Source organism: Sitophilus oryzae, unplaced genomic scaffold (assembly GCF_002938485.1).
Source record: "Sitophilus oryzae breed Bouriz unplaced genomic scaffold, Soryzae_2.0 scaffold_1356_pilon_pilon, whole genome shotgun sequence".
NCBI lineage: Eukaryota > Metazoa > Arthropoda > Insecta > Coleoptera > Curculionidae > Sitophilus > Sitophilus oryzae.
The window spans coordinates 1,061,781-1,073,107 of NW_022146011.1; the positions used below are offsets into that span (position 1 = coordinate 1,061,781).

The window sequence follows — 11,327 nt, forward strand, 5'->3', positions numbered from 1 at the left end:
TTTTTATATTATGTCATACTTGAAAGGGGGTCAAAATATTTTTATTTGAGTACTTGATCGGTACCAGCAAACATTAAACTTGAAACATATTAATTAAAAAGATGATTCTATTTAATATCAATTAATCTATTTTGACGTAAAACACTTAAGTATAATCAAATAATTTTGTTAAATTTAAACGTCCCCTTTTTGTTTTGGAGTACTTTCTCGAAGTATGGGTGTATTGATTTAAACAAAATAAACTTGCTTATTAAATCATTTATTTACAAAACCGATATCAAAAATAATCTATTCATTGAAAAGCAGTCCGTATGCACCAAAAGCTAGAGCGATATCAGCCTGAGTCCAGAATCTGTGGTAGGTAAACACTGGAGCATCCCCACCATCCAGGTAAGCCTGTACTTTAGACCAATCAGGATCGTTCTTGTACCACGACCTGATCTTGATAAAGGTGGCAGAAGAATCGATGACGTCACCGTTGGGGTACGTTCCAGTCCATCCGTTGGGTACATACACGGCTTCGTTGAAACGGCTGTAATCTTCACGAGTCTCTGGGGCGGCTATACCTTTGGTGGTTTGGTAGTTTGCGTACAAAGCATCTAAAAGTTTCTTGGCGTTTTCCTTTACAGTTGCATCGTTGGCTTTAGCAGCGTAGTACGAGAAAGTACGAGCCGTGGCAGCGGCGGTACCCAGATCTTTACCCCAGGTCGCTACTGTGACGTGGGCGTTTGGTGGGTCACCGGACCATTCAAGATTGGCGGGCATTTCAAAGTCATCTCCCGTCCATTTGATGTTGGGAATAACCCAATTCACCCATTTCTCCAAGATAGCTTGAGCTTTAGTATCTCCGGTTACGTAGTAGTACTGAGCTAGACGATCGGCCGACCAGGGTTGCATTCCGTACCATCTGTTTGATGGTGGGTCATGGTATACGGGTTCCCAGTCGTAAAACATACCGTGGAAAGTATCTACTTGTAAGTCAGAGTCGGGAGTCTCGTATCTTCCTTTCCAGGAGTTGGTAACTCCACCGGCAAACGCTCCTTCGGAAGTTTGCAAGAACTCGTACAGCTCCAATTGTCTGTCCAGGGAAGTTTTCCAGTCTTCGACAGCCGTGGCACCTTTAGGAGTTAGGTTCGAGTCGGTACTAAGAGCGTAAGCGGCCAGAGGGTTCTGGTAGCCGAAATGAGCGGCGCCATCTCCAATACGCCAAGCCCAGTCGTACTGGGCGTTGTATGAGGCGCCCCAGGCGAAGTACCAACTGATGAGGTAGTGAGCGCTGTCTTTTCCAGTAGCTCCTTGGCAAGCATAGGCACCAATGCAGTTACCGATTTTCTTGAAGTACTTGTCGAAGAAGGAGTATCTAAAATAAGAAGAAATATGCTAAAGCATTTGGTTCGTAGAACTTTTTGCAATAGTGTATAACAAAAACATCTAAATAAAGGGAGACAAAACAATTTACATTGTATAGTGATCACGAACCGTGTTCCGCAAAAATCGATGATGACAGATTTACGCGGTATGTGACAGAATACGATTCGAGTTCCAAATGCTATTATTGTTATTAATTTTTTTTTGGAGTACCTATAGAAATTTTAAACTAAATATTTGAAATATTTGTTTAGGTATATAACTTTAATTAATATACATAGATTGTGCCAGGATTATACCGTATGATCGAATAAAAACATTTTATATGTAAAATTATATGGGAAATGTCATTGATCGCCATTTCCAAGCGAACTGGACGCCATTTTTTTTCGATCATAGTGGAGTGCCCAGAGACTTTTACCTCGGAATTCAATTACTATGAATGTATTAATGTGAAACCCTCTGTATGGTGTTTTATAGATAAAATATTAAAATGTTTACCTATTTTTTTTCTTTGCTATTAATTTTTTATTTTAGTAGTTTTAGTAAATTCTTAATTATTTCCTTCTCAATATTTTGATTTTTTTAATTCTTTTTCTAAGTAAATTTATTGAAATAAATAAATCTAATACATAAGCTATACCTATTCTGCTTATATTCCAATCATTGAAATTTTGATTGAAATCGAATTATACAGGGTGGCGCGTCATATACGACGCGGTTTTTGCAAGGAGATCAAAAGTTTGTATTGAAGTGAAATTTTCTGAGCTTATGTAAGTCAATTTAAAGTATTTTCTAAAATTATGTAGAGTTCTACAGGGTGTCCCCAAAAAAAGTTACACATCAAAGTTATGTTTTTTGTAATGGAACACCCTATATCTATTAATTGATTTTTGGATTCTTATTAGAAAAGTATATGACTAAAATTTATAGTTTTTGAAATACATTCACCGGCACGAAAAATGGGCACCTTAAAACTTTGATGTATTTTAAAGGTTAATATATTTTATTTTAATGGGCCGATCTTGATGATCTTTTTAAGCAGTGTGTTGTCAAATTATTTGACTTCTTAGTATCTTTTTCTAAATTAAAAATGAAACTCCCCATCTGTTAATTATACGAGGGAAAACAAAATGTTGATATTTTTGATAAAAGTTTGAAACACTCTGTGAAATATGTTAAAACAGCAAGAAATTTAAAAATTACTTTATCATCTAGATACATCCTTTCTCGATGGTTTGTTTTTTGGTTCATCTCATTAGCTTTATTTTTGTTGGAAATATTCGGTTTTAAAGAAGGCACTAACATTTTTCGTAATTTTTACATTAAGACCATGCCTTTGCTTTTGGGCCTAGTCAACACATCTAGTAAGTTCTGGTCCCGAAGCAGGCCTTCTTGACATAAGATTTGCTTCATTTAATCGTCTTCTTGTAGTCCGTTATTTAATATGTACGGTTCTTAAGTGCAATTCATTATCAATTTGACAAGCTGGCAAACGGCGGTTTCTTAGCGATAAACTTACAATAAGTCGATCGTCTCGATTAGAAGTCTCATACGAAGGTTCCTGGACGTTTATATTGACGTCCTCATGGACATGGTCATAATTCAAAGACCATTTAGTATACTCTATGGTATTAAGGTATTTTTGGAACCAGAATTTTATAGCAAATTCACTAAACTCGAATAAATAAATGATATATATTTGACTCACCCTGTATATCTATAAAAATATTTTTGAAATGTGAACTATTATTAAACATATATTTTGTAAAAGGTTTGGAGTGAAAATCTCAAATAGAAATCCTGATACAGGGCTTTTTCGGAAAACGGAGCCATCTTGTATGTATGCATTTGTATATGTGTGTGTTTATTTAAATACTAAAGTGAAAACAACGAATTTAAATAGGTAAACTTTGTAATATATCTTATTAACAATACAATGCAAAAAGTTTTGTAAAAATTCGTTCACAGTAAATGAATTCCGAGGTTTGTATCTCATAAGGGCTTAAAGCACTCCACTAATTAGGGAAATCACAATGACAACTAGCGGCATCGCTGCGGATTCATCTTTACTAAGAAATTGTCGAAATCTGTAGGAATTACGTTGACATTTGACGTTTTCATTTGTTTTCATTCAACTTATATATATGACAGCGGGCGGTTGTGAGTGTTCTACGGTAGTTGAAAGTTTTTGTAATTTTTGAACAACTTTCTAATAATTATTACTGTTTATTGCAAAGAAAACTATTTAAAGTAGTTTTTAACTATCTACGATGGTTCGCCAGGGCATAGTTTGTAAAAAGGTAGACTATTCTAACCCGGAATTGATATTTCGACGGTAAGTGTCATTACGTTTTTTTACCTTTACCCATGCTTACAGTAGCGTATTTAGATACTTTTAGTTATTACAAAGTAGATTATTACAAAAATACGTATATTTTCTTATTTGTTGGCGCTTTCGATTGTGAAACTAGAGTTACCTTCAGTTAGACCTCAAGCAAAACTAGTTATAATGAAAAATTGGTCTGAGGCAATCCCAATCAATTTTTGATAACAAAAAAAACATCGCGCCACTGATAGAGGCAAATGACAGAAAGATAGACGAAACTCAACCGTGTTATCATATTTATGTACCCATCTCTTTTTAACTGTCATAAAAGTGTCAAACCATGTATGATTAAAAAAACTGAGTTTTATGAATGGAGTGTTCTGTCTACTCATTTGATGTCTTTGGTGTATACTATATCTGAACGGATGGAAACAAAAACGAACTGTTTAAAAATCTGTACCTGAGGTAATCACCCATTTTGGCTGCTTTGGATAAGGTGCTGGAGATACTACTGATCTGTCCATTGGCTGTGGCCCATTGGGCAGCCCAATAAGCTGCTTGGACAGCTCTGGCATCGGCATCAGGAGCTGCTGTGTACTTGTATTGGTGGGCATAAGAACTGTCTTTGGTGAACAAGTCCAAGAATCCATTTTGTCCTCCATATATATGAATTAAGATTAGAATTTAAGCATAGTCACGCATAGTGTAAGCACGGCATATAAATCACACGGCAGGCTAACTCTGCCCAGATCCCATCCCATTTTAAATGTCTATAAAATTTGACCTTGAAAACACCATTATGGGTGCCGAGTCAGGGCCGGATTAAAACGTATCAAAAAATTTCCCAGAAAATAAACTATTGATAGACAGGGTCGTATTAAAAAAAATACTGTAATTGACTGAAACTAAATTTTATTTACACAATACTTTTATCTAAACAAATGAATCGTTAACCGCGCATACTCCTCAAAAAGTAACAATGAAAAAATCAATTAAACATTTAACTGTAGAGAATAGACAATAAAATTAAAAAACATACCAGGAGTTACAAACAAGAATTAAAGAAATACCCAATACAATATTTATTGAACAATCTAAAGAGGCTACGTACAAATTATGTCCATCAATGGATATAGCAAATTTTGTTAATATTCATCATAATATAATAATAATATCATCAAGTGCAATTTATTTTATAATAGTGGTCGTGATAATATTGTAGGTTTTGAGGACCAGAAGGGGAACAGAGAGTTTAAACCAGCTCGGGTGTCTAATGTTATTATGGTAAGAGGTATCTCTACCAATGGAAAGCAGTCCCTAGCTTATTTTACAAGCTTTTATTTAACTTGCTTTGTATGTATGTTTGTTCGGGGCAAATCTTTAGAAGCACTTCCTTTCATTGTAGGAAATTGAAATTTGGCATGTAGGTTCAGTCCCGATGACAATACATTTTCTTGCAAGGCATGACCCGAATTTTTGACAGCTGTCAAAAAAAGTTCACAGTTGTCCGATTTTGATAAAAATCGATATATAGGATGGCCATGGGCTAAAATGAAAGAAAAAAAATTGAGCTGTCAAATTTGACAGCTGTCAAAAAAATCTCAAAGTTGTCAGATTTTGATAAAAATCGATATATTGGATGCTCCCTACCCCATAGTCGGTTTTCATTTTATTTGTCTCACATTTGAACTGTCAAATTTGACAGCTGTCGTTTTTTTTAAGTTCTCCTTTTTTAATGAAAATCGATATACATATTATTAGGATGCCCATAGGAAGTTATTTAAGAAAAAGAATTGAGTTTAAGTGTGTGGCACTGAGAAACCAGCATAACTAAAAAGTAAAAAATAAATTTAAGAAAAAAAACTTTTTAAAAACAAGGTTTTATTTAAATACATTAAAAAGAAAAAAAAACTTTTATTATGGACTTATAACGTCATTACAGAATTTTATATTATATAAAAGCTTGTCGCGAGATTTGAGTGTACAGTTGCACTCATAAAAATCTGGTACGACAACTTTATCTTGTAATTCCAATATCTTGTAAACCTATCATTATTCCCATCCAGGATAAATTCATCCAGTTTAAAAGAACATTTAAAAAACTTTGTGTCCGAATATTACACACGGGTACTGAAAATTGCCAAAATGATCTGGCAAACATCTTATTAAAAACGGCAGACCTTATTGTTTACGTCGGAATCCGTAACATTATTATAAAAAACAACGAGACCTTTGTTCTTTTCTCTCTGAATTGTCATGAGCTATCCATAAAAATTAAAAATAGATACGGATAATCAGAAGAACAGTAATTTAGAAATGAATCTTATTTGTCATTTTGTAGGATACCTAATAATAAAAATTACTTTGAATGCCGTAGGCAATGATTGAGTATTAAAACTAAAAGAACTTCGGACTTCCATTGTACTACTAAACTACAAAAACCAAATATACCACACACAATAAACAAAAATAAAAAAACAAAATATGTCACTCAAGAAAAGAATGAAATAAATTAAGCCGCACGCTACTGACTCAAAGCTGCCGTAACTGTATGTTCTCGATGACAAAGACTACGACTGACTACGACACTGGTTAATTTAAGGTTAATTTCTGTTGTTTATACCCATAATGGCGGCGTGCGCTAGAATATGCGCGTAGCGTTCCCGCCAGGCCGCCAAAGCGAGTTGGCCTGCCAGTGATTTATATGCCGTGGTGTAAGTATAAAGTAGAGGTACTGGACATCAAAAATAATAATTTAAAGACAAAAAATAAACCTTACTTGAATTGATCACAGGTAGGTTGAGGAATGGTTCTCCAGACAGATTCTTCAGGTCCTCTTTGGTAGTTGTTGAACAAGGATGGTCCGCTACCACCGTCTTCGCATTGGCCTTGAGTGTTGCTAAATCCATACACGTTGTCAACGTCAAAAAGCCAGTGCATGGAGTATAAAGAATCAGAACCATAGGCGCTCTTCAGTTCAGCAGAAATAGGATCTTGACCTGAAATCAAAGTTATTTTACTCTCAAAATATTTGATTTTGTGTTCGAAACACAGTTTATTTTTTTTGCAATGTTTTTTGCTTATACAGGGTAGCGCACCTCATTCGACTCGGTTGATTATACGAAAATGGAAAGATGTAGAAACAAAATATTTTACGGGGATATGTGAGAAGGCAATGTGCAAAATTTAAAATTATTTTGAAATGTACATGTAGGGTATGTCAGAACTAAGATCCACACCGAAGTTATATTTTTTCTTATGGAGCACCTGCTGGTATTTTATTTCATTTTTGGATTCTTGGACACAAAATAAGGCATTTATTATAAGGGTTAAATATGTTTACAAGTTCTTGAAATATTTAAAGATATTTAAATATGCATGCTATAATATAATATATAAAAAAATTATCAACAGCTTGTATATTGCTTTCCAGAATTAATTCTTGTGCCTGACTTTTAAGCCAGAGAAATAAACTTTACTGAAAAATTCTATTGCTTCGTTTAATGTATACAGGGGTATCAAAAATTGCTGGTCTATTTTAAATATTTAGTTTACATTAAAACTTCGTTATTTCAAATTCAACACCCTGTATTTTTTTTAAATAAATCGAAGGAGATTCAAACGCTCTTTCAAACTATATTAGGGTTTTTTATACTCATCTAGCTCAGATTTTGAATAAAGAGCAATGTTTCAATAAAATGGCAACCAAGAGGGCTGGTGTCGTCATGGCAAGTTTTTAGTGACAGTTAGTAGCTTATCGACTTTTATTTTTAAATTTATAGCAGTTTACTTTTATTTAATTTACCTCTACAATAGATTAATAAATAATATTTATTAAATATGTATTTATTATTCTATCAAGAAGAACGAAGAAGTAGTTCTTTGATTTATTTTACGATGAGTTGAAGATATATAGATTTTCTATAAAAGAGCCAATTACGGCAATTTTATTTTCTTTACTTCCAACGACAGGTTTCTGTCTAATAGGTTTTTTATAAACCACACTAACAGCTCTGCGAAATAGGACAAGTAGTTTTTCAAAAGAACGCTTATCAGGAACATTCCTATTTGGATATCTTTGGCCAAGAAATAAAATAAAATCACTAGTGACATATCCTCGGACATATCCATTTGTTCCGCCAGCAGATACTGCTTTATTTTTCTTGATAAAATAAAATTAATACTTACTTATTAAATTATTATGGGTAAATTTAAGTAAACTGTTATAAATCTAAATAATACTGTTCATAGACTAATATCGATTTTGAAAATAGTTACTAACTAATTGTTATGGCGACACGAACCATCTTGATTGCCATTTCATTGAAATATTACTTTTTATTCAAAATCTGAGCTAGATAAATATAGGAAACCCTAATATAGTTTAAAAGAGCATTAAAATCTGTTTCGATTTATTTTAAAAAATACAGAGTGTTGCATTTGAAATAACGAAGTTTTTATATAAAATAAATATTTAAAATAGATCAGCAATTTTTGGTGCCCCTGTATAAATTTAAGAAAGCATTAAATTTTTTCAGTAAAGTTTATTTCTCTACCTTTAAACTCAGCACAAGAATTAATTCTGGAAAGTAATGTACAGGGTGTTGATAGTCTATTCTATTGTAGCACTCATATTTAAAAATCTTTAAATATCTCAAAAAAAAGATTTTACACATATTTAACCCTTATAATAAATGCCTTTTTTCAGCCCAAGAATCTAAAATTGAAATAAAATTCCGGGTGTTCCATAAGAAAAAATATAACTTTGGTATGGATCTTAGTTCTGAAACACGCTGTATATTTCAAAATAATTTTAAATTGTGCACATTGACTCCCCAAACCCATAAAATATTTTTGTTTCTACATCTTTCGGTTTTCGTATAATCAACCGAGGTGAATAAGGTGCGCCACCCTGTATAACTTTTAAACCAGAGCTGCATAAGTATGCTGCATATTTAAAATGCTGCATATTTAAAACTGATTTGGTGCAGCTCTGTTTTAACGTGTATGACTTTAATTACTGACCTACTGGTACACTGCTGTCAGACAGAGATGGGTACTCGCTGGGAGTGTCCCATTCGGCTTGGAAAGTAGCCGGCTTGCTAGGATTGTAAGCACCATTAGCTGTTTGCAAAGCGGGAATAGCGTACTTCTCCAAAGTGTCCCAGGCACTGTTGAACGAAGAAAAGTCTCCTTGGATAGCTCCGTACATCGCTTCAAGCCAGATATGGTAACTGAAGGCTTCAGAGGTGGTTTGGTGTCCATGGTCTGGAGCTTCAACGATCAGGGTTTCCACGCTGTGGTACGGCACACCCTCAGAGGAAAAGTACCCGTTGGCAGAGTTATGGATTTTGTTGTATTGTTCCAGAAATCTGTCGGTGTATGTACCGGCATGGATACACACCACGCAGGATACTGCCAAAACACCCAAAATCGCCCTCATGTTGCTTTAAAAGAAATATTTATTAGAAAAATCATATAAAATCGAAACCTTATAGTAACTTACTCTGAAAGACTACAACCAAGCAATGACAAAAACTGGAACCGATGAAGAGTTTTTATATCAATTGTGTATAAGGAAATAGTCAAGAGATAGATGAGATAATCAAAATAAAATAACAAACACGAGAGCTAATTGATTGATAAAAAATGTTTACCTGTGTAGCGTCAGCTGATTATCGGGGTTTCGTGAAAACAAAGTCCTCAAGATGGTGTCCAATAGGATTGGAAATAAATAATTAGACAACAAATTTTCTCGATTTTTTGTTTGTCATACATCGTTGTATAGTTTAACAACAGTATAACGAACATGACTACAACAAACTTGATGAGTTGAAGATGAGTTGCACTCAAACTATAAAAAATTAATTATTAATTATATTAAACCATATTTTAAGTAACAAAGAAGATGATATACAGGGGTGTCTCTAAAAATTCCGAGGTTGCTTTCATCAGTTTTTTATTTTTTAAATACAAATTTGTATTTTTTCTTTCATTTTTTAGAGTATCATTTTTTAACGTATATATATATACATATATATATATATATATATATATATATATATATATATATATATATATATATATATATATATATATATATATATATATATATATATATATATATATATATATATATATATATATATATATATATTTGTATTTAAATACAAATCTGTATTTTTTTTCTTTCATTTTTTAGAGTATCATTTTTTAGAGTATTCTAAGATGCCCAATATAATATATATATATATATATATATATTGGGCATCTTAGAATACTCTAAAAAAATGATACTCTAAAAAATGAAAAAAATACAGACTATATTTAAAAATAAAAATATACGTTTATGGAGGAAAGATCTCTCGGAGACGGTGCATGGAGAGACAGACAGGCATGGAGAGCTGGCATCGGAAGAGGTTGAACGTATTAAACCGATTGTATATATATATATATATATATATATACTATATATATATATATATATATATATATGATATATATATATATATATATATATATATATATATATATATATATATATATATATATATATATATGTGTCCATCCCTTCCTGCCAACTTCTTCTCGGTCTACCCGGTTTTCTTCTTCCTGCAGGTTTCCAGTTTTTAATTTGCTTTGGGATTCTTATTTCTGCCATTCTTTGGACATGCCCGTACCATATGAGTTGACTGTTCTTTATGTCGTCCACTATCGTATGTTTAACTTCCCTAATCTCTCTTATGCGTTCATTAGTTATATGCTCGAGTCTTGATTTGCCTGCTGATCTTCTCGAAAAAAAATCCATCTCTATAGCTTCCAGCATTCGTTTTGTTGTTTCCTTAATTGGCCACACTTCACAACTGTACGTGGTTATACTCTTAATGATGGTATTATATATTAGAGTTTTGTTCTTGTTGTTTATGCTTCTGTCCCACACTATCCCATTCAATACCGTGATAGCATTCCTTCCAAGTTGGTTTCGTTCTTTAATTGCTGTATCCAACAGTCCATCATTTATGATTTGCATACCCAAATATTCGTATTTTGTGCAGTACTTAATTTTCTTCCCTTCTTCTAGTATTAGATTTTGTTGTTCTCCTCCGATACACATATATTATGTTTTGTTAGTATTGATCTCGAGTCCCCATTTCTGATATTCTTCTATAAGCTTACGTGTCATATAATTTATGTCATCGTAATCTTGTGCTATGATCACCTGATCGTCCGCTAAGCAAAGTGTGTAGAGCATGTTATCCCCTATGGGTACTCCCATATTTCTACATTTTTGCTTCCAACCTTTGAGAACTTTTTCGAGATATATCTTGAACAGTGTTGGTGAAATACAGCACCCTTGTCTCAGACCTTTGGTTCCATTAAATCCTGTTGTTAACTTTTTGCCGACTTTTATTCTAGTTTTTGTTTGCTTATATAATGATTTTACTGCTTTTATTAGCTCTACATTTATATTGTTTTTTTCCATAGCTTCCCAAAGTCTCACAAGGGGAACGCTGTCGTATGCCTTCTGCAGGTCCACGAACACAAGATGTAGCTCTTGGTTTATATTGCTCTTTTTACTTATTACTTGAGTGACTGTAAATAAGTGGTCCACCGTCGATCTTCCGGCTCT

The 11,327-nt window shown here is 33.2% G+C and overlaps 1 protein-coding gene across 1 annotated transcript; it reads right to left on the bottom strand.

Moving 5' to 3' along the window:
* Positions 1–242: 242 nt before the first annotated feature.
* Positions 243–9,352, bottom strand: LOC115875238 (exoglucanase B-like). Its single transcript, XM_030890658.1, has 5 exons — positions 9,204–9,352; positions 8,723–9,144; positions 6,477–6,696; positions 4,158–4,355; positions 243–1,360 (listed from the first exon to the last, which is right to left on the bottom strand). The coding sequence occupies exons 2-5, from the start codon at positions 9,138–9,140 to the stop codon at positions 289–291; spliced, it is 1,908 nt and encodes a 635-aa protein (XP_030746518.1). The 5' UTR covers positions 9,141–9,144; positions 9,204–9,352; the 3' UTR covers positions 243–288.
* Positions 9,353–11,327: the final 1,975 nt, after the last annotated feature.

What these genes read in the sequence shown, in the direction of transcription:
- LOC115875238 (XM_030890658.1), bottom strand. Translation starts at nt 9,140, where the DNA reads ATGAGGGCGATTTTGGGTGTTTTGGCAGTATCCTGCGTGGTGTGTATC. An exon ending in TGACAGCAGTGTACCAGTAG is followed by an intron (nt 6,697 to 8,722) that starts GTCAGTAATTAA and finishes CTTTGATTTCAG; the next exon opens with GTCAAGATCCTATTTCTGCT. An exon ending in AAAATGGGTGATTACCTCAG is followed by an intron (nt 1,361 to 4,157) that starts GTACAGATTTTT and finishes TTCTTATTTTAG; the next exon opens with ATACTCCTTCTTCGACAAGT.